At 37.2% G+C, this 24,399-nt stretch overlaps 2 protein-coding genes across 2 annotated transcripts; one reads left to right on the plus strand and one right to left on the minus strand.

Moving 5' to 3' along the window:
* The first annotated feature begins 381 nt into the window (after window positions 1–381).
* On the plus strand, window positions 382–7,124 carry LOC110807745 (Zinc finger C-x8-C-x5-C-x3-H type family protein). Its single transcript, XM_022032969.2, has 8 exons — window positions 382–743; window positions 1,162–1,246; window positions 1,336–1,476; window positions 1,606–1,700; window positions 4,623–4,811; window positions 4,965–5,095; window positions 5,166–5,268; window positions 6,658–7,124. Exons 1-8 carry the CDS (start codon window positions 573–575, stop codon window positions 6,844–6,846), a joined length of 1,104 nt encoding a protein of 367 aa, XP_021888661.1. The 5' UTR covers window positions 382–572; the 3' UTR covers window positions 6,847–7,124.
* Window positions 7,125–14,109: 6,985 nt separating this feature from the next.
* LOC148268712 (uncharacterized) lies at window positions 14,110–17,653 on the minus strand. Its single transcript, XM_088214639.1, has 2 exons — window positions 15,528–17,653; window positions 14,110–15,092 (listed from the first exon to the last, which is right to left on the minus strand). Exons 1-2 carry the CDS (start codon window positions 16,774–16,776, stop codon window positions 14,110–14,112), a joined length of 2,232 nt encoding a protein of 743 aa, XP_088070765.1. The 5' UTR covers window positions 16,777–17,653.
* Window positions 17,654–24,399: the final 6,746 nt, after the last annotated feature.

Here is a 24,399-nt window from a genome sequence, read left to right on the forward strand (position 1 = left end):
ATTTAGTATTAAGAATTTAAAAAATAATTTTTACAGATTTCTTTTTCTCTTTATATATGTTATTAAATAAGGTAAATGAATTTATATATCTTATTATGTTTAGATCAAATTTAAATAATTTTTTATATAATTATAAAAAATTATATTGCAAGGATAGGCAGATAATGAATGTAGTTTATATTTAAAAAGTTTCTACTGTTATCGAAATTCAGATTTATTTACCAAAAAAAGCCTCATAAATTAGGAAAAATAGAAAGATTAAAATTACTTATTTATCCAATTCTCTTTCAAATTTTTGTCCGACAGAAACATGCCTATGGAAGGAGAAATTCGTCATTTCATCCGAACCAAAAACAACATTCCCACTGCACTTCTCCTATTTCGTCTAATCATCGGAACTTCACGGACCATAGAAAACCCTCTTCCTGCCATAAGACCAACTTTGGACCTTCAATTGAATTCACTCTTTGCTATAATCGAAAACGCTAATTTCTTTTCATCTTCGATCAGTATAATACTGTTATTTGTCCGGATTTTTTGAAACTTTTGGCTAATAAACCGAACGAGCAATAATGCCGCCGAAGGTGCAATCGAAGGCTGATTTAGCGAAGAAGCAAAAGATCGTTGAAGACAAAACATTTGGGCTCAAGAATAAGAACAAGAGCAAGAATGTGCAGAAATATGTCCAAAACCTCAAGCAATCGGTGCAACCCAAACCGGACTCGACTAAAGTTGCCGTTAAGGTTTATTTCGTTTTTGAATATTTTGCCAATATTAACTTTCGTCCTTTTCTGATTGTTTCTGTAGAAGGATTACTGTTCTATAGAGAAATTGAGAAGATCGAGTATTCTGGGTGTGCTTAGGAATACTAAAAATAGGGAAGTAGTACGTATCTCGAAAAAAAAAAGGGAAGTACTGGAGCTTGTATGGTTGATTGGTTGAAGGATTGATTTGGGTTAAGAGAAATTAGTTTTTAGTGATTTTTTTTGGGCGAATCAACTTTTGGTAAACTCTACCGATTTAGAACTGAATTATATTCTGGTTGCTTATGGAGTGATTTCAAAACAAGGGAGAAACTAAATTTGCGTTTTAGTTATTGAGTGAATTTTTTATAGGAATCAAGTAAGTGAGAGTGAGCAAAAAAATGCTTTTCGTGAACAGAAAAAGAAAGAGGAAGAGAAGGCAAGAGAGAAGGAGCTGAATGACTTGTTCAAGGTAGCCATTAGTCAGCCAAAAGTGCCTGTGGGTATGTATTGTATATTTCACATGCTTTTATAAGTTTATTAGTGATGTGTATGAATTGTTATATTTCTGATGGAGGAATCTTTTTAATAGGTGTTGATCCCAAGTCTATCGTGTGTGAATTTTACAAAGCGGGTCAGTGCACTAAGGGCTTCAAATGCAAGTTCTCACATGATTTGAATGTCCAGAGGAAGGGTGAGAAGATTGATATTTACAGTGATAAGCGTGATCAAGGTAGTCAAACAGAGATATGTTTGTGTTATAGATCTTATGCTTCCTAACTGCTTGATGTTCTTTCCTTGTTCTTCCTTTTTTCTCCACTGTATCAAAGTTTTATTTTTGACGATTGTCTTGTTTGTTAAGACAAAGAAACAATGGAAGACTGGGATCAAGAGACACTTGAGAAGGTCGTCGAGTCAAAGAAAACGGAGTATAACCAGAACAGACCAACAGATATTGTATGCTTTTCTTTCTCCTTTTAGCTATATTACTCTTATTGTGTTCTCCTTTTATATGATTCTAATGCTTATTTCTTTCATCATAAAATTAGCATTTCGAGATGTTAGTTTCTGGTCCATTTCTTAATAGCCCATGAATGGAATCTTTTTATGCCAAAAGGTCTAACATTCATTTCAGTATGTCATCATAAAGTGTTTTTTTTTTGTTCTTCTGTAAGCAATGACAACTTCTACTCGAGAAAATACAGTACCTCTACTAATTCCCAAGCATCACATGAAAGAGAAAAAAGAATGAAATAAAGAAGAAAGAGAGGCTGCATGAGCTAGAAAATGATTCTTAGCATGAGAGAGCTAAACAATGAAAGCAGTGATCTAAGTTTTGGCAGAAAAACATGGTTATTTAGGAGTCCACCACCATATTTTCGTTATGTTCCTGCCTTGTATATATCATGGAATTATTTGAAAAGATTAGGAAATAAAGGTCTTCTAACAATGATTGGGGAATAAAATCAGATACATCAAATCATGTATTCAGCTAATTACATATAAACTAATTGAAAATTTTAAGACATGAATTTGATATTTGAGTAAAGGTTTGCATCCATGCATATTCCAGTCATGTTAAATTGTTTGGGTACTCATTCAATTTGATACCATTTACTATGTACTCTTAGGATGTATTTGTTCACGCCTTACTTGAAAGTTGCCATCTTTCCTGTCAGTTGTAATACCTGTGTCTAAATGTACTTGATAATTTTAGGAGGATTTCATTGCTTTTTTGGTAGATGATCATTTTGTTCCCAAAGAAACAAAGTGGGATCATTTTGATTCTGATATAGGGAGATGGGATATTTAAGACAGACAAATAGGGAATGAAATAGCTCACAAAAAGAGTTATTTCATGGGTCGTATGGAAGGAAAAAGTAGAAGAGCTCTTGAGGGCATTTGCTATTCTAATGCTAGGATTAGATTGAATTGTTGAGGTACTCATTTGATTTAGTACTCTATACTCTGTACTTTTAGGGTGTATTCATTCACGCCTTAATAGAAGGTTGTCGTCTTTCCGGTCAGTGGTAGTTCCCATGTTCTAAATGTACTTGTTACTTTTAGGATAATCTCATTGCTATTTTGGTAGATGATTACTTTGTTTCGAGAGAAAGACAGAATGAGATCATTTTGATAACATATGGGAAGAAATAATAGAAGAGTTTTTGAGTACTTTTGCTATTCCTGTGCTAGGATTTGATATCATTGGTTCCAAATGTTTTGTTCAAGGGTCATCCTCTCCGTGATGGCGATTACTTAATGAACTTCATAGATATATTTTCTGAATCTATCTTGCAAAACTGAAACATGCTGTTCACATGGGCAGCACTTGAATGAAATTTCATTTCTATTAACAAAAAGAAAAGAAAAAAAGAAATCACCAAATTGGGTGGATAAATTCTTTTACAGCCAAAAAAATTGAGAGGGAAAAAATTTTCTTGAATAAATCTGAATGTCAATCAAAACATACATAAAAAGAGACTATATAGTATTTATAGGATCCTACAAATATTTCTCCTGATAGGATTTTCACCCACTAAAATTAGTCCTAAAGATAGATAATTCTTTTAGGAAAAGAAGAACTTTTTCCTGCATCACATTTTTATACAAATAGCTCTTCATCACCCCTCTAGACATTTTCTTGCTCTATTTTTGTTTTTTTTTTTAAAATCTTTTTCATGAGCATTGTCATATTTTCATCAATACTTGCATACCTTTTAAAGACATTCATTGTTTTCGTTTTTGTTTGTTGTGTTCACCATTTTTGCACCGTACGATGACACCATTTTGTGCACCTGCAACACTCACCTAGCTCCAATTTTCCTCTGCATATATTATCTGTTTCTCTTCTCTGAATGCCTGGTATATTACATAATAGCTGCAGGCCGATGTCGGAGGACTTGTTACCACCCAACTGCTTAGGCAATGGTGGTAGTGACTGCCCATTGTCAACAGTTACAGGGATGTGTTTTTGGCAGTTGTAATGATACTAAAGCGGAACAGCCAAATTGGTGGAATTGTGAGAGAGGAGGAATTCGAAGCGGAAGGTGGTAGGGGGGGAGGGCTTTTTTGAGTTTTTAATGAAAGGGACCTGGCCTTCGCCTCCTAAGGGGATTTACTGTCATGACCTTTCTCAGCAAGGAAATGAGGATTCATCAAATGAATCTTTTATTTGGATCATTTTCTCGAATAGTCTGGATTGCATTTCCTATCAACTTAGCTATCGTTGCAACCTTGACCATCATTTTAAAATGTTAATGTGATCGTTTAAACAGCTATTTTTTCTTTTTAAAATGAGAAATAGACCTATCTGATCTGCTAACTTTTTCTAATTTCTATTTTTTTTTTACAGAAACATTATAGGCTTTGAATTGTCAAGAGATTTCTTTTAAATATGTGAAGTACGAAAAACTAAAAACATAACTTTGAATGGGATGAAACAAGGACGGTAGAGGTGCTCTTTTTGGATCCTTGTAGGCAATTATCTTATTGGAAAACAAGATCAATTTTGGTCTATGGTTCATTGGCTGGTATTTTTTGGTCTTCTCCAAAAAGTGATACAATCTCCTTTGTTATAGTGCCAGGAATTACATCCAGGATATTAGATGTATTGGTTTTCGCTTCTATGACAAGATTTGGGTAGTTTAGCAGGATGCCAAGTAGGACCTTCAAGGAGATTTTTAGGAAAATTGACACCTATCTGGAGGACATTTTTAGTTGATGATTCCTCCTAAGATACAACATGTTCTTATAAAGTGAATATTCATTTCTGTTATTTTCGTGATAACTGGGGTTTAATGTTTTAATGACCTGATTGATGCTCAAGTAGACACTGTATCTTTGTGGATAGTTTATTTTTTTCTGTATCTATTATAGGTATGCAAATACTTTCTGGAAGCAGTGGAGAAGAAACAATATGGTTGGTTTTGGGATTGCCCAAATGGTGGAAAAGATTGTCACTACAGACATGCTCTTCCTCCAGGATATGTGTTAAAATCTCAAATGAAGGCCCTTCTAGAAGAGGAGGCTGAGAAGGTTCCTGTTGAAGAAGAGATCGAAAATCAGGTTATAGCTATTTTCAATTCTGTTCCACATGACCCCGTCTGGTTGCCTGTGTTACAATTGATTCATCTTCTTCATAATTATTAACAATATCTTTTTTTTTCTTTGCTAATCTTTTAACTGTTAATACTTATAATTATTCATCTATTTGTTCAGCGTGCTAAATTGACAAAGTCAACTCCAATGACTCCTCAATTGTTTATGGAATGGAAGAAGAAAAAGATGGAAGAAAGAGAAGCAGGCTTGGCTGCTCAACAAGCAGAGAGGGCTAAGAATGACCGCATGAGGTATTATCCTCTTACATTTCACACAATCAGTTAATTGAGCAATCTCATGATTTTATTTCCATCTTTTCAGTGGCCGCGAGTTGTTTCTGTCGGATGCCAGCTTATTTGTGGATGATGCTGAGGCATATGAACAGTACCAGAGACAAGAAGAACCTGAGGCTGTGGATCAAAAGGTATTCTTTTTTTTTTTAATATGTCAATCATGTGAATTCTTGATTCAGGTTGATAAATTTTTTTTAATCAGCTTTTCAACTAAGAAGTTCCTATTCATTGAAAGATATTTCAAATGATGTAGGACAAATTAGCATTTGTTTGTTTACATTATTGTGAAGGTAAAAACCTACATATTACATCTAGGGTTTCTTAAATATCAAATATAAGATTTCTCAAGCATAACAATTTGATTGCATCAAGTAATCAGAAAATTGAGAAACCTTCAAAATGAATAAATGAAGTCTGTCGTAAGTAACCTTTCTTGAATAGGATTAAATTAAAAAAATACTAATACTAATAGGATTAAGAAATAATACTAGTATAAGGAAACTAAATACTAAAATTACTAAAACTATAACAACATACTCCTAAATAGTGCTATAGTTTTATATTTAAAAGGATTGATTTCTTGTATAAGTAATTTTAACTGAAGTTATTCTGCATCATCAAAAATACCGACTCACTCTTCAATGCTATTTGCAAACAGCAGAGGAAAGCACTTTTATATATTCTGGTAATTGATTGAGGGCAGCACTTTACATATTTCTGCTGATTTGATTGTTGGCAGTAATCTTTATCCTTAAGTAATTGACTAGAGGCTTGCTGTCCTCAAACAGAAAATCCTTACTCAGGTGTCATGTTGGAGAATCAATGGTTTTATAACCAAAATTAGTATGTATACTTCCTTTGTCAACTCACTTAACAGAAGAGGTGCAATAACATAAGTTTTTGGTTCTTCTAATATTGGCTTCTAATACAAGGGTTGTTAGAAAGGCTAGGGACAAATAAATTATTTTCTGAGGTTCAAGGGCGAGAGCTTTGTTTGGCTGGGTGGAAAATGTTCTAAATAGATATCTGGTTCTACTTGTTGAAACAAAATTTTGCAAATAAGATGTATGGTGCTACTGTAAAAAGTTCGTGAATTATTTTCTGAGGTTCAAGGGTGAGAGCTTTGTTTGGCTGGGTGGAAAATGTTCTAAATAGATATCTGGTTCTACTTGTTGAAACAAAATTTTGCAAATAAGATGTATGGTGCTACTGTAAAAAGTACTTGGAACATTTACAAGTTTATGAAATTCAAATTGCAGATGGATTCCTTCCGGGGGCCGGGGGAAGTAGTGTCTAACCTGTTTTGCCTAGTTGACTGCATCTATAATTGCTTCATTGAACTCCTTGAAGAGCTCCAGGATGTTAAAGTACATGATAACGATTATTGATTATACTTTATGCATGAATATAAGAAATAGGGTCTTGAACTTTGTAAAACACTTGGCATAGAAACACTAATTAGGCTTGCGATAATGCTTTGGTCCTTTTGTGTGTGTCTGTTTGACATTGTTCTGTTTCAGGTCAAGAATGAGCCAGCAGCAGAGGGACCAAGCTGTTCTACAAATGATGGTTCTGATCCCAAACAGGATGTTCTTGAAGACGACGACGACGACGACGAACTAGACATGGACGAGCTAAATGAGCTTGAAGCAAGTTTGTCAAGAACATCGATTCAAATTCAGGAACCTGGTATTGGAGCTTCATCTTGAGAGACAGAGATGGCATTTTTGCTGGTAACCAGCCATAGATTTAGAGAGGGATTGAACATATTTATGTACTATTATGCTAGGCAGCTCTATATGGAAATAATTTTGGTCTCTGAACTGGAAAATTTTCTGCAGTTTGCACCTTTTGTGCTTGATAAAATGGATTTTCTTTTACCTTATGGAGCAATCTGTGCTATGTAATAGTAATTTGATGAAATGGATTTTCTTTTGAAAGATAATCACCAATTGTTTTCATGATTTAATAAACTGTTTTTTGATTACTTATCTGGAGTTCACAATCTTTGTTTTTTTGTTTCCTTGTTGCTTTTTCTTATTATGTAAACTACATTAAAAAAAAAAAAAAATTAATGTACAAAAGAAAAATCACAAATACTGAATCTGTTATAAATAATCTTATAAATTGAATCTTTAAAAAAAATCCAAACTATAGATATGAAACGGTTTGCTGTTAAATAAATATAAGTTTAATTTACATTAAGATTTTTAAACTTTATATATAATTGCTACAATTGGGTATATATAACTTTTTATTCTTTAAATATACGAGCTTAAGATCATAATATTTTTATGTTTTTTCAATCGTAATTACTTATTGTATTTTTATTGTCTTTTATCGTATAATATATGTTAAGTTGTTATTTAATAATAATTAAAAAAAATAAGTTTAGATTTTACAGATACAGTAGTTTAGCAGTACAAATTAAATATATTTAAGAACAACAAACAGTTCATTATTTACATGTGTGCTATAAATTAACAGTAATTAATGTGTACCATTTGATTTAATAAAGTCAATCGTTAAATTCATTAGTGTATTACAGTTATTAAATTGAATTTAATTCCAACCAGTCACAAAGTATTCAAATGAAAAGAACATTTAATACTAACTCTTTTTTTTTTTCTTTTAATTGAAGTAAGAAATTTCATTCATTCATTTGAAAAACAACATAAATGTAAAGATATATTTAATTTAAAATTTACATATGATGTATTACGTGGTCCAACTCAATTTGACTATAAAGTGATTGAATTGTCTCCATCATATGCCCAAGTTGGTGTACCAAATCAGATTAAAATAAAAACGGAAGCAATGTATGGTATGACTTAGCAGTTTGAAATTCCCAACTTCAAATATTCTTTTCACCAAATACGTCGCATCCTTTACATTTCTGATGACCACGTGGTACCAAGGAGAACACAATCAACCTTTGAGGACCCATAAATAAAATAAACACAATTCATGTAAAATTATTTTGTCAAAATATTAAAAATTATATAGTTAGGAAAAGTTATCTAATTTTTAAAGTAAAAAACTTTAATTACTAATTTGAGAATCTCTTAGAGATTTAATTAAGCCGTCCATCGTCTTATGAGATTGTCCAAATTTTGTTCAGTGAGAAGTTCTCCAGATTGTGACGAGAATTGGGTCGTGGCTATTTAATTTGACTCGTTTAATTATAAATTCATGCACTGCTACTAAAATCATAGTCGTATACACCCAAGATAGTGATGGCTCTTCATCATTATGGGTTTGGAATAAATTTAGTCATTCTATATAAATTTATTTGTAAATTTATCTATAAATATATATTAAACTTTTAATTATTTTTTTCTTGCAATTAGATTAGGAAAAATAAATAAATTAACTTTGTAAATATTAAAAAATTATGAGATAATATGTTTAAGAATTAAAAAACCAGATGGGTAACCAAAACCTAGATTTTTCAACCGTAATAAAAACCTCTTTGACCAAAACCAGCCGTTCAATTCGGATGCCCAATTATGAAGCAGTCAAAACAGAAAAGAGATTTGGGAAGTTTATTGAAGACCCACTAAATCTCTATAATTGATTAAATTAACCAAACTGTATATTTAATTTTATGAATGGCTGAAATTAATTAAAACACCGTGAGAAAAAAATATATATATATATATTCTATTTGCAGCTTTTTGTCATGCCCATTTTAGTATGTGGAGACCATTATGTCATCTTGATGATGTCATCAATGATAAATAAATAAATAAATAAATAAAAATAAAAGAAATGCACTATCATCACTCATGTCCATTATCACAATAAAACAGCTAAAAATATATATATTTTTAATTTCTTAAAGATTAATGTGATATATGCTGGTAGAAAAAATTTAAAATAATTTATATTTTTAATGACGTAATTTACGTATAAAATTTTTATTTATTTTTAAAGATATAAAAATTAAAATTAAATATAAAGTTTATTCTACTGAAAGTATATTTAATCATTCACCAAAAATTATAAGAGTTTGACATATTTTTAAAATTTGTGATTCTAAATTACGAAAATGAATATTGCTGCTATATAACTAGGTTTTTCAAACAATATTAAACCTAAAACTCTATAATTCAAATCTTTGATTGTTACTAAATTTTAGCATATGCAATATATAAAATATTTTCATACGAGAAAATAAGTGGATGTAAAAAATAAATTTATGAATAATATTTGATCGACTAATAAGTTATTAATTTTTAAAATTTTTTACTCGAAACCGACCAATGCATATTCCCAATTCTTCCTTTTTTTTTGTTATGGAAAAGTATGCACTTAGTTATTTGGGAATTAATTATTTTTTATTATACATTCACTTGAATTAAGATTTATAACAAATAAGGTTATAATTAGAAGTTTCAAACTTCATAGCTATAAAGCAAAAAATAAGCACACTATGAAGAATTTTTATTACTTCATATGAAAATTTACATTTATAAATTTAAAGCAAAATTATAAGGAAAGAAAGCATAATTACAAAGGAATTAAATTTATTATTTACTTTACTTTTATTAGTAACTTCACATGGGAAAGTAATTGTATAAGAATAATTTTTATAAATTTATATAGCGGCACGAATGATCAATTCAAGTAGTCTGATTATTTTTTGATAAGTTATAACATAAATTTCTAAAAACATTTATAATATTTAGGAGAAAATGGCTACCTACTTTCTTTTTGGATTAAAATTTTCTCTGTTAATTTCCTCAAAACATAAAATTTAAACAGTAAATGTAACAGCCCCGGTAATTCAAAATGGAAATTATATTATAAATATTAAATGCGGAAGTGAGATCAAAATTTCGGTTAACATCCCTTACACGGAAACAAAAAACGTACTTAAAATATAAAAGATTAAACTAACTAAGAGAGAAACTCGAAAATAAAACTATGAGTATGACTACAGAGTCTCTAGGCATCCCCTTCGTCGTCCTCCTGCGGAACGGGCTCGGGAACCATGTCTTCCTGATCTGAAATGGTTAAATAAGGAGTGAGCTACACTACCCCAGTAAGAACATCACGATATCTCACCGTCACGGAGGTAAAGGTGGGTAGAAAAACACAAAAGACCAATGGAGCATGATTTGCAACAAATCCTTTTATTTATGATAAAACCTTTACCATCCACTTACCTCGGTGGAATTCATGAAACAATATAAGAAAACAATAACATTATCACAATCATGGAATAATATAAGCTGTAAAACATAGCACTTATCACGCCTTTTGTAATTCAATCATTATACAACATATCCTTTTCTCATTTACCAGTCTACTAGTATCCATGGGGGTCCATAGGGGTCCCGCTACCCGTTAACCTTTAACATTCATAATCAGTTTCCAGGGCCGTCCCCATACCCCGTCCGGTATGGGCGCCAAAACCATAAACCTCAATACCCCGTCCGGTATGGGCGCCAAAATCATAAACCTCAATACCCCGTCCGGTATGAGGGTGAAACGGGCCGTCCCCATACCCCGTCCGGTATGGGCGCCAAAACCATAAGATCTCCACACCCCGTCCGGCATGTGAGGCCACAATCTCGGTAGGGTTCCCTACGAACCCGGTCCGTCCACCATCTCCCAGGATATCTAGTCAGGCTGACCCCATCATACAATTATCAGTCTACACAATCTTTCATTTTCATTTTCCTCAATAAGCATCATCAATTCATTTTTAAACAAGCAAATCGTAATTCATGCCAAACAGACAACATACAGTGTCAGTTCTTCAGTCTTTCAACCCATAATTAATAAAACAGTAATATATGCACTCGAAACTATAAAATGAACACATCAAACCCCATAATGCATTTAAAGCTGTAAAACAGGCCAAATAACAGTAAATCATCAATCACACTATACTCGGGCTCCATTAGCAACCTTAAGCAATTTCACACATGCGTTAATTCAAGAAATACTGTTTTATCATTTTGAACTTTAATACCGTGATAAGAAATAGGGTGAGGGGTCCTTACTTGTTTTCGGGATCCGAATACGATTCACAGTGCGCCTACAGGCCGTCCCTAATTTTCCCTGAATTTTTCTCGGGGAACTGAAACACACTAACGGTACCTGCACGTGTTCCAAAAAAAATCCAAATTAGGCACAGGGCCTCTTTCGGCCCAAATCGCAACTCCGGCACGGCGGCTCCACCGTGCTCCGGTGACGGCGCCGCCGCTGGCGGCGGCGAGTCGCCTCGGGTTGGCTGTTTTTGGCCGTTTTCGGCCGAATTCGGCCACACTCGCATCAGTCCCTGTGAGAAAACAACCCTAGGGCCCTCGGGGGGCCAAAAAATCACGGAAAAACGGAGCTTACCGGCGGCGGCGCTCTCGGGTGCGGCGGCTCTCCGGCGAGGTTCGTGTTTTGGTGATTCGGCTCCGGTCAACCTGTAGAGAAAAGAATGGTGATCACGGTGATATAAAAATTGCATCAAACGGAGGCCGGGAAGGGCCTCGTCGGAGGCAAAAACCGAGAGGGGGCGTGGCGGCACCGCTGGTCTTCGGCCGCGTATTTCGGCCGTTTGGCCGGGATTTTGGCTTCGATTTGGCCATAGGAGGAATCAGCGTGGAAAAACGAGTCGGGGGTATGAAATTTACCTCGATCGGCGGTCGGAAATTTCCCCGGTGCGGTGGCGGGTGGCGGCGGTCGGCCTCTGGTTCGTCTTCTCCGGCGAGCGGCAGCGGCTAGGGTTTGTGGTCTGGTGTGGGGGTTCTATTTATAACCCCTTGCCCTTTGATCTCAGCCGTCCATTTTATTTTAATCTGGGCCGTCCGTGCGATTGTATCTGGGCCGTCCGATCGCGCCCACGTGGATCGCCAACGTGACCCGTTCAGGAGCGATGTGGTCTTGCCACGTGGCAGGCCCTGGTTGGCCGGGACTGCTGACCGGGCCTGCTGACGTGGCTGCCGACGTGGCTTTTTTTTTTCCTCGGTCCGGGCGCTACAACTCTCCCCCCCATAAAGAAATTTGGTCCCCAAATTTGCCTCATTACTCATGATCAAACAGATGGGGATATTGGGCCCTAAATTCTGATTCCAGTTCCCAAGTCGCCTCCCTGGGCGTGTGGTTCTGCCACATGACTTTTACAAATGATATTTCCCGGTTGCGGAGTATTCTGCTTTCTCGGTCCGTGATACTGACCGGTACTTCTTCATAAGACAAGTCCTCTCGCAGTGGAAGCGGTTCGTGAGCCAAGACATGAGAAGGGTCCGGATTGTACTTACGTAGCATAGATACATGAAACACATTATGAACCCGGGAGAGCTCAGGAGGCAGTGCAAGTCTGTAGGCAGTGGTACCAATCTTGTCTAAGATTTCAAAGGGTCCAATATATCTGGGGTTTAATTTTCCCCTCCTGCCGAACCTACTAATTCCCTTGAAGGGGGTGACTTTAAGGAACACCCGGTCGCCTTTCTCAAAGGCCAGGTCCCTTCTCCGGGTATCGGCATAACTCTTCTGCCTACTCTGAGCTGTCTGGATGTTCTTCTTGATCTTAACTATCTTGGACGTGGTTTCTTCTACCAAATCCGGGCCAAACAATCTTATATCGCCCACTTCCTCCCAACAGATCGGCGACCTGCACGGACGCCCGTATAGCGCCTCGTATGGGGCCATGCCGATGCTTGCTTGGTAGCTGTTGTTGTAAGCAAACTCTATCAGGGGTAGGTGGTCGTCCTAATGGCCCCAGGAGTCAAGGACACAAGCTCGGAGCATATCCTCCAGCGTACGAATTGTCCTCTCTGATTGTCCATCGGTTTGGGGGTGGAAGGCAGTACTAAGAGACAGTTTTGTTCCCATAGCTTGCTGGAAACTATTCCAAAACCGAGAAGTGAATCTGGGATCCCTGTCGGATACCACTGTTACTGGAACTCCATGTAGTCTGACTACCTCCCGGATGTACATCCTTGCCAACTTGTCCAAGGGATCAGTCATTTTGATGGCCAGGGAGTGGGAAGACTTAGTGAGTCGGTCAACAATTACCCATATAGCATCATGTCCCGATCGTGCCTTGGGTAGTCCCGATACGAAGTCCATGGTGATATGTTCCCACTTCCACTCCGGAATCGGTAAAGGCTGAAGTAACCCGCCCGGGCGTTGATGTTCTGCTTTGACCTGCTGACATACCAAACATTTAGATACAAAGTCGGCTATATCTCTCTTCATCCCATTCCACCAGAACCGAGGTCGCATAGTTTGGTACATTTTCGTACTTCCTGGATGCATGGCGAACCTTGAACTATGGGATTCTGTCATGATGTCTCTTCTTAACTCACTGTCGTCTGGGACACACACTCTGTCCCTGAAACGAATCAATCCGTCGGCAGAGATCTGAAATTCTGAGTTCACTCCCTGTTCTGCATCCTTCTTGCGGGTTACTAGGGCGGGGTCGATTGACTGGGCTTCCTTTATTCTTTGGATTAACTCAGGTTGGACTGCTAGGTGGCTCAAACATGTGGCCCTCTTCAGATCTCGCAGTCGAACCTGCTGCGTGGCCCCAATGGACCTGCATTCTGAAACCATCAGATGGGCCAGGGTGTCTGCACTTTTCCTGCTGAGGGCATCGGCTACTACGTTGCCCTTACCTGGATGGTATAGGATGTCACAATCATAGTCCTTGAGGAGTTCCATCCACCTTCTCTGACGCATGTTGAGATCCTTCTGAGTGAAGATGTGCTTCAAACTCTTATGATCGGTGTAGATCTGAAAGGTCTCTCCATACAAATAATGGCACCAGATTTTCAGGGCGTGTATGATTGCGGCAAGCTCCAAGTCATGGGTAGGATAGTTCTTCTCATGATTCTTTAGCTGTCTAGACCCATATGCTATAACCTTTCCATGCTGCATCAGGACACAACCCAGACCTAGATAGGAGGCATCGCTATAAACTGTATACCCTCCTGATCCACTCGGTAGAGCCAGCACGGGTGCAGTAGTCAGTCCTTCTTCAATTCTGAAAAACTCCTCTCGCAGTTCTCATTCCATTCAAACCTTGCATTCTTCTTTGTGAGTCGGGTTAGAGGAGCTGCTAGACTAGAGAACCCTTCAACAAATCGGCGGTAATAACCTGCCATCCCTAGGAAACTGCGAATTTCCTTAACTGTTGTCAGCCTTTCCCAACCAAGTACCGCTTCAACCTTTTCGGGGTTCACCGACACCCCTTCCTTCGATATAACATGTCCTAGGAAGGCGGTTTGCTCGAGCCAAAATCCACACTTGCTCAACTTTGCATACAACTTCTTTTCCCTGAGTACCTGTAGGACTTGGGCAAGATGACGAGCATGTTCTTCTCTACTTTTTGAGTAGACTAAGATATCATCGATGAACACGATGACAAATTGATCGAAGAACTCTCTGAAGATTCTGTTCATTAGATCCATAAAGATGGTCGGGGCGTTGGTTAGCCCAAACGGCATAACCAGGAACTCGTAGTGTCCGTACCTGGTTCGGAATGCCGTCTTGGGGATATCCTCCGCTCTTACCTTTACCTGATGGTAACCTGATCGTAGATCTATTTTAGAAAAGATCTGTGCACCCTGCAACTGATCGAAAAGGTCATCAATCCGAGGAAGAGGATATTTGTTCTTGATTGTTACCTTGTTTATCCTTCTGTAATCAATGCACAGTCTCAACGTTCCATCTCCCTTCCTTGCAAAAGTAACCCCGGCACCCCATGGGGAAACATTGTGCCTAATGAAGCCACTGTCTTGTAGCTCAGTGATCTGTTTCCTTAGTTCTTCCATCTCGATGCGACTCATTCGGTAAGGAGCTACTGAGATGGGCTGGGTACCTGGCTGTAAGTCTATGGTGAACTCGACCTCTCTGTCCCTTGGTAGACCGGGCAGTTCATCCGGAAATACGTCTGGAAAGTCTCGGACTACTGGAATCTCTTGGATACAAACTTCTTTCTTGGGTTTACCTAGTTAGAGAAAATACAAGATTAAGGCACTGGAAATCAAGAAAAAACTTACCATTCGGGAAATCAGTACTGGATAATTTTATTAACTTGTAAAAGGCTCCTCGTTGGGAGGATTAAATACAATCTTTTTATTAAAGCAGTCTATGGTGGCGTGATACGCCGCTAGCCAATCCATTCCTAGGATTACATCAAAATCCCCTGTGTCTAACCCTATAAGGTCTACCCTCAATTTCCTATCTGCTATCTCCACGGTACATGCCCTGTAGACAACCTCTCCTAGCAATGTCTCCCCCCCAGCGGTAGATACAAGCAATAATGAATCAAGTCTATCAGGTGATACACAAATTTTGGAAGCAAGAACATGTGAAATAAAAGAATGTGATGCACCAGTATCAAACAAAATATGAGCAATGTGGCCAGAGATAGTATACATACCATGTACCACGTCCGGGTCTGCGTCGGCATCCTTCTGGGTAAGATTGTAAACTCTGCCCTGGATTGGAGGCCTCCCTTGATTCTGGTTTCTAGGGCACTCCCTCGCATAGTGCTGGGCACTGCCGCATATGCGACAGGTGTTGTTGAGGCGGTAGCAGGGTCGGTCCCCATGATCCCTGCCGCAGTACTGGCAGATCTTCCCACGTGCTGCCCCCATAGCCTGAGGAGGGGCCTGAACGGCAGGCCTGAGCCTCTTACTGGGTTGGACAGGCATGGTAGGCGCTGGCCTGCGGAGCGGGGCTGAGGGTCGGGAACTTCCCGCTAGCTGAGGGCGGGTGTCGAAGCTCCTTTCTATGATCTGCGCCTTTGCCAGGACTGTCGAATATGTCTCGAGCTCCATCACCAATAAGTGCTGTCTGATCGCCGGGCGGAGGCCCCACTGGAATTTCCTGGCCTTTCGGCCCTCATCCAACAATGTCTCCGGGGCATGTCGGCCCAGCTCTAGGAACTTGTGGGCATACTCCGACACTGTCATATTACCCTGGACCAATTGAGCAAATTCTAATTCCTTTAAATGTTGGATGTGTTTAGGGAGATACTCCGCATGGAAGGCCGCTAGGAACTGCTCCCAAGTAACTGGTACAGGCAGGGTGGCCCGCTTGAGCTCCCACCAGGGTACCGCTTCCCCTACCAGCATGTAGGAGGCAATGGCAGTCCTCTGCTCAGGAATTACTCCCAAGGTCTCGAAAGCTCTCTCAGTCTCTGCCAGCCAGTATTGGGCTTCTTCGAACGAGGATCCCCCTGAGAAGGTAGAAGGGTTCAGTCTCCTGTACCTCTCTATGAAGCCGGGGTCGATCAAGGAAGGAGCAGGGTCCCGGGGCAGAGGGACTGGGACCGGCTGAGGGTGAACTGGGGGACCCTGTGGTGGAACCTGCTGATGTGGTGGGGGCACTGGAAAGTGCTGTGGCGGCGCCTGCTGGTACTGTGGCTGTGGTACCGGGTCGTACCGCGGCTGTGGTGCCGGTTGGTACTGTGGAGGAACAGGCTCCTGCCGGGGTGGTACGGGATCAGCCTGCTGTAGCGGGGGCTCAACCTGCGCTAGCGGAGGAGGTCCCGGTAACTCCCTTCTCTCCTCTTGCCTTCGCTGGGCAGCTACGAGAGCCTCCACCATCTCATACAGTCTGTCAAGATCCTCCCGAAGCGAATTATCCTGAGCCGCTCGGTTTAGTGGGGGCCTTCCTCTCCTCATTCCCGTGTACCTGCATTCACAAGGAATGATTGAGTAACGATATATCGGTGAGTATTTATCTAAGGCACTATCGTGTAAGGGATGGGTCCGAGGAAATGCGGCTCTGATACCAACTGTAACAGCCCCGGTAATTCAAAATGGAAATTATATTATAAATATTAAATGCGGAAGCGATATCAAAATTTCGGTTAACATCCCTTACACGGAAACCAAAAACGTACTTAAAATATAAAAGATTAAACTAACTAAGAGAGAAACTCGAAAATAAAACTATGAGTATGACTACAGAGTCTCTAGGCATCCCCTTCGTCGTCCTCCTGCGGAACGGGCTCGGGAACCATGTCTTCCTGATCTGAAATGGTTAAATAAGGAGTGAGCTACACTACCCCAGTAAGAACATCACGATATCTCACCGTCACGGAGGTAAAGGTGGGTAGAAAAACACAAAAGACCAATGGAGCATGATTTGCAACAAATCCTTTTATTTATGATAAAACCTTTACCATCCACTTACCTCGGTGGAATTCATGAAACAATATAAGAAAACAATAACATTATCACAATCATGGAATAATATAAGCTGTAAAACATAGCACTTATCACGCCTTTTGTAATTCAATCATTATACAACATATCCTTTTCTCATTTACCAGCCTACTAGTATCCATGGGGGTCCATAGGGGTCCCGCTACCCGTTAACCTTTAACATTCATAATCAGTTTCCAGGGCCGTCCCCATACCTCGTCCGGTATGGGCGCCAAAACTATAAACCTCAATACCCCGTCCGGTATGAGGGTGAAACGGACCGTCCCCATACCCCGTCCGGTATGGGCGCCAAAACCATAAACCTCAATACCCCGTCCGGTATGAGGGTGAAACGGGCCGTTCCCATACCCCGTCCGGTATGGGCGCCAAAACCATAAACCTCAATACCCCGTCTGGTATGAGGGTGAAACGGGCCGTCCCCATACCCCGTCCGGTATGGGCGCCAAAACCATAAGATCTCCACACCCCGTCCGGCATGTGAGACCACAATCCCGGTAGGGTTCCCTACGAACCCGGTCCGTCCACCATCTCCCAGGATATCTAGTCAGGCTGACCCCATCATACAATTATCAGTCTACACAATCTTTCTTTTTCCTTTTCCTCAATAAGCATCATCAATTCATTTTTAAACAAGCAAATCGTAATTCATGCCAAACAGACAACATACAGTGTCAGTTCTTCAATCTTTCAACCCATAATTAATAAAACAGTAATATATGCACTCGAAACTATAAAATGAACACATCAAACCCCATAATGCATTTAAAGCTGTAAAACAGGCCAAATAACAGTAAATCATCAATCACACTATACTCGGGCTCCATTAGCAACTTTAAACAATTTCACACATGCGTTAATTCAAGAAATACCGTTTTATCATTTTGAACTTTAATACCGTGATAAGAAATAGGGTGAGGGGTCCTTACTTGTTTTCGGGATCCGAATACGATTCACAGTGCGCCTACAGGCCGTCCCTAATTTTCCCTGAATTTTTCCCGGGGAACTGAAACACACTAACGGTACCTGCACGTGTTCCAAAAAAAACCCAAATTAGGCCCAGGGCCTCTTTCGGCCCAAATCGCAACTCCGGCACGGCGGCTCCGCCGTGCTCCGGCGACGGCGCTGCCGCTGGCGGCGGCGAGTCGCCTCGAGTTGGCTGTTTTTGGCCGTTTTCAGCCGAATTCGGCCACACTCGCATCGGTCCCTGTGAGAAAACAACCCTAGGGCCCTCGGGGGGCCAAAAAATCACGGAAAAACGGAGCTTACCGGCGGCGGCGCTCTCGGGTGCGGCGGCTCTCCGGCGAGGTTCGTGTTTTGGTGATTCGGCTCCGGTCAACCTGTAGAGAAAAGAATGGTGATCACGGTGATATAAAAATTGCATCAAACGGAGGCCGGGAAGGGCCTCGTCGGAGGCAAAAATCGAGAGGGGGGGCGGCGGCGCCGCTGGTCTTCGGCCGCGTATTCCGACCGTTTGGCTGGGATTTTGGCTTCGATTTGGCCATAGGAGGAATCAGCGTGGAAAAACGAGTCGGGGGTATGAAATTTACCTCAATCGGCGGTCGGAAATTTCCCCGGTGCGGCGGCGGGTGGCGGCGGTCGGCCTCTGGTTCGTCTTCTCCGGCGAGCGGCAGGCGGCTAGGGTTTGTGGTCTGGTGTGGGGGTTCTATTTATAACCCCTTGCCCTTTGATCTCAGCCGTACATTTTGTTTTAATCTGGGCCGTCCGTTTTTTATTAAATCTGGGCCGTCCGTGCGATTGTATCTGGGCCGTCCGATCGCACCCACGCGGATCGCCAACGTGGCCCGTTCAGGAGCGACGTGGTCTTGCCACGTGGCAGGCCCCGGTTGGCCGGGACTGCTGACCGGGCCTGCTGACGTGGCTGCCGACGTGACTTTTTTTTTTCCTCGGTCCGGGCGCTACAGTAAAAATATTATCTAATCCTCAAATTATATTGCTTGAATTAATTCATAATCCTATAAATTGTTGATTGAGAAATTGTTATGAAATTATGATTTAGACTGGTGGTGAGAATTTTCAAAAGCAAAGAATCCAAGTGGGTCATGGCCGTCCCTTTTTTTTTTTTTTTTGGGAGGAGGGGAGTAATTTGACCATCAGTAACCAATGACCATCATCATGGTCAAAACTATGGAAATCTCCATTATCACTTGGATAAATTAATCCAAGATAAAGTCATATTAATGAATTAATTAGTGAATATGTATAGATATATTGCTGGAGAAATCTTGTCCACTGGACTTAATTTATACTCTTAGAACCATGCTTAATTAGTACTAGTGATAAAGTACACTAACAATTTGGGTATTGCTTTGTTTTTCTATTTGAATTATATATATAATTGTTTTATCAGTAAACATTTATTAAAACTGGGTGGGTAATTAAGATAATAATAACCCTAATTGTTAAAAATAAATTTATTCATTATTATTATTATTATTTCTATTTAATTAAATTAAACTAATTTAAAAACATATATTATTACATAATAAATTACAATAAAATTTAAAATATAATAAAATAATAATAATAATAATTTGTGGTGTTACAAAAATGCCCTTTGACCAACACAAATTGCTCAATCTCAATTTCCCAAAATTCAAACTAATCTAGAAGAAGAATAAATACATTTGTGTGTGTGTGTGTTTGAGTGTCTTTTTTATCATTAATAGGTTCAAGCCCCCATCTCTCTTTTATCTTGTTACTTTTGAGATTTGGAAATGTCAATGAATTTATTGAGGATCTTTATGTAAATTAAAATGACTCAGAGATATATATTTTACCAAATACACTTAAAAAATATTTAACATTTCTAAATGAACATGCTTTAGTTAAATAGTTATTTTATTTATTTTTAAAGTTAAAGAATTAATTTTAAACTCTTGTTATTTATATTGAAAAATATATTTATGAGATATTTTTATTTAAATAAAAAATTTAAAAGGCCTACTTAAAAAAAAAGAATCTTTACCTATTTGAGTATAAAAGATGATTTTATATTATACTCCGTCTAGCGTTATGTTTGATTGAGATTTTTATATTTTAAAAATACTTTTTACAATAAAAAAAAAATAAAATATAAAGTGTTTTTAGTAGTAGATATATTCAAAATTTAATAGATTTAAAATTAAAAATTATAATATATGACTTTTTAAAAATAAATTTGACTTTTACTGAAAATTTATATTTAAAAATTTAAAAGTTAATTTTACTAAACACAAAATTTTTATTTTTTTAAAGTAGTATTTCTTTCTACACGTATTTTTATTAAATATTAAATAAATTCTGATTAAAAATATTTTTAATTAATAACTATTTTAATAACACTTTGCCTAAATGCCTACTTAGTAAAATTATCGATTGTTATTAGTTAGATTTTTTTTATATATAAAAAAAGTAAATGAATTAATAATAATAATAACAGTAAAATTTTAAATATTTATCTAACATTCCGGTCCAAAATGACACATTTCTTTAATAAATACACAAACAATTTGTTGTGCCCCATGATGCAGCCCTATTACATATTATTTTTCTATATTTACTATTAATTAGTACAAAAATATTACAAGTGACTATTGAATTATTGATTAAATTAATTATTTTAAAATTTTAAATTGATAAAAAAATACTAATCAATTTTTTTTTTAATTCTAGCACGTCCATCATACATTGCGTAAAGTTTAATAAAAATATATAACTATATTATCGCATTAAATAATTAATTAAACTTATTCTGACATTTTAAAACGACGATCTCTTAAAATTTAACAATAACAGTGTCATACTTGCAGTTCAAGAAAATAATTATTATATTATAGGCTTCAATTCACATATTATATATTATTGCCTATTCTTAAACTTCATTTAATTTAATCATCTATATTTTCATAATTACTAATAAAGACGTATTAAAAATACAATATACAAGAGCTCATTTTGTTGGGTGAACAAAAATAATTTTTTTTCTCAAACCTTATTTGATGGTGATTAATAAGGAGTCGTAACTCCAAAATTCAGGTGTTTCGAGTGACTTTCATTGTGTGCGAAAATTCAGGAATTCGACGAATGTCGCTGGTAGATATATTGAGATTGTATGTTCTAATGTAGATGAGAGTGTCGATTGAGGATACTAGTTAGCAATTAGCTTGTTTAAACTTGTTAATTATTCTGGTGTCTACATAATTCAAGACTTGGAAAATATAATTTTGAGTCCGGACGCTTTTCCATTTTGGTTTCAAGCAGATGTTTAACAAGTTGGGTGACGTCATCCCTGTGATGTAGTACTGTAGCACGTGAAAGATTCAATGGTGGCTCTGGACAATCTTTTGTTTCTTTTTAAATGTTAAACTCCACTTGCCGTCACATAAAATCCCTTTCCTTCATTGGCCACCACTTTTTGTCTTTGCTCGCCCTCAAATTTTTAACATTATCGTGATTATTTTTAATTAAATAAATTAATTGTTAAAATTATTTATTTAGTTAAAAAATATAATAAATTGGTTGAAATTTGTTGATGCAATTTAAATTCCGAAAAGATCATATTTAATTATGAAAATATTTCTGTAATTCTAACAAGATTTAATCTTACTTTGATTACTATAATTTTTTATCGTTGCCTGTAATATATCTAAAATGTAGAATAATGTGTATGTAGAGATTGAATTTTAATTTAATATTATATTTATATGCATATATATAAAGTAACCCAATTAATTAAAAGATTGGTGGTCAAAGTTCAAAACTAACAAAATCTAATGATCTTTGAGAATTTATAATATTATATATATATATATATATATATATATATATATATACACATATATGATTTAGACATGGCCCTTATCGTCACCTCCTGGGTCCAACTAAGAAGTCCATCTTTTTGACATGCTGCTCTCAGCACTTCAGAGAGCATATGTGACTGTATATCCATATCTTTATATATTGACTGATTCTTGTTTAATGACAATTACTGATAAAATCAATTCTGACTCTTTTGGAATGAATCAAGAATCATGCAAATCATTTTCTATTTGTCTGAAAATGTCACTATCTAATTGAGATTAAGAACAATGAAGATATTTTCTGGAATACTGATTAACTACGAGGATTTATATATTGTAGTTTATAATGAGTAATTATCTTATCCATTTCTCTTAGTTTTGATTCAAAACAAACTAAACCCGATATGACTTGGTAAGGAATAATAAAAGAAAAATAAAATGAAACAAAGATGATAACAAGAGAAGGATTAAGGTGATTGATAAGGAGGACGATGTTATTGATTAATGAGATCATAAGTTGCTGATGAAGAAAGCTGAGATTTGGCATAAACTGCTTGCCAAACATTAATTGTTCACATGCTAGCTATATATATATATATATATATATATATATATATATAGTCACACACACATATTATGTATACACGTACATTATATCTAGGTAATGATAACCTGCATTCGTCTCCCAGCGACATGAGCAGTGTTTGGAAATCTGTTCAAAGTGGGTTGATCTTTTGAGATTTGTAGGTGTTGATGAGGTTTTTACCTCCAGGTTTCATGGCGGCACTGCCGGAGATCATCACCTTTTCAAAACTAGTGTTGTCACCTTCTTCTTCTTCGTTTTGTTCTCGATCAATTTTAGTGAGATTGATGTTGGAGGTCTGATCGCCAGTTCCTGCAACTTTGGAAGTGACGGTGGAGACAGCAGTCTCAACCATGTCCGCCAAGTTCTCGAATATCTTTTTCTTTATCTGACCTCTCTTTGGCGGGAACCAGTTGTAGGATGTCTCATTTTTCATCTTCTTCACTGCAGCCTTCTCTTTGATCTTCTCCATTAGCGATGCTTTCTGCTCACAACGACAAAATTCAAGAAATGGTCTTCTGATGTCGGAAGAAGAAGAAGAAGAAGAAGTGGGTACTGAAGAAAAGAGCCGAAGTAGGGAAGGCTATTTATAAAGAAAATCTCATGAATTTTTCCAACAGTGTGAACGTAGAAAAGTAGAATGTCCTTTCTTAGTCTGTGGGGCTCTGTCGTCTCCATCATTTTTAGTAATGTTAAATTAGCAAATTATTCTTGTCTATTTGTTACTTACTGAATTTTGTTAATATTAAATTAATTAATTACTTTTAATTTAGATCTTCCACTTTATGCATCCCTTTTGCCATCCATGTTTCGCTCTACTGCCCATATTCGTAGTCTCTTAGTTTTGTTTGGATTCTGGGACAAATTTATCAGTTTCGATTTCCAGAACTCTCCCATTTAATCTATCAATATATAGGTCTTACTATCTCCTTAAAAAGAACATGCCAATGTACATACATATATATATATGTGTGTGTGTACACGTGTGTGTACGTCTGAAACCTATTCAAAATTACCAGCTCCCAGTTTTAGTATCTATCGTTTATGTGTTGAATTTTTTGTCCAGAAAGTGTTTGATGACGGTAACCGGATTCCAATATTAAATTATAAAATTTTGCAAAAAAGTTGGTTTGAAAAGGACGCTTTTCATGCAATCAATTTTGGTTCCAGATGCATGTGTGTCAATACATATATATATATATATATCTCTTATGCATATACATGTGCTAGTCATGCATTTTGTCGGATATCATGCAGTATATAAAAGACTTCACTGAGATTTAAGGATTACCCACCCTGTAACCAACTCACAATATATATACATAACTATATATTCTAAATTACCTATTATAAATATATATGTCATTTTCATTAAATTAAAAAAATATATAAAAGTCATTAAAAAAAAAAACCCTTAACTCTTCAAACTCCCAAAACATCTCCGCCCAATCATTCTTCTACGCCATGGATCTTCCTCTTCACTTTGCCGTCTATATATAATTAAAACATGAAAAACCTTATTATAACTCGTAGGAACCAATTTTGAACCACTCTTTATTACAAAATAGCAAATATACATTTTTCTTATTATTTTCAAAGTATAAATTGTTTGTGTTTAAGTTTTATTTTTAATTTTTACTTCTAAATAGGTAGAACTTCTAATATCATAAAACATATAAATTATTCAAAAAAAAT

This window comes from Carica papaya, chromosome 2, assembly GCF_054855325.1.
Source record: "Carica papaya isolate Zhongbai chromosome 2, ASM5485532v1, whole genome shotgun sequence".
Lineage (NCBI taxonomy): Eukaryota > Viridiplantae > Streptophyta > Magnoliopsida > Brassicales > Caricaceae > Carica > Carica papaya.

Coding starts and splice junctions, on each gene's coding strand:
- LOC110807745 (XM_022032969.2), top strand. CDS start 573: ATGCCGCCGAAGGTGCAATCGAAGGCTGATTTAGCGAAGAAGCAAAAG. Junction 1,701..4,622: donor AGAACAGACCAACAGATATT/GTATGCTTTTCT, acceptor TATCTATTATAG/GTATGCAAATACTTTCTGGA. Junction 4,812..4,964: donor AAGAAGAGATCGAAAATCAG/GTTATAGCTATT, acceptor CTATTTGTTCAG/CGTGCTAAATTGACAAAGTC.
- LOC148268712 (XM_088214639.1), bottom strand. CDS start 16,776: ATGAGGAGAGGAAGGCCCCCACTAAACCGAGCGGCTCAGGATAATTCG. Junction 15,093..15,527: donor AGACCCGGACGTGGTACATG/GTATGTATACTA, acceptor TTCTCTAACTAG/GTAAACCCAAGAAAGAAGTT.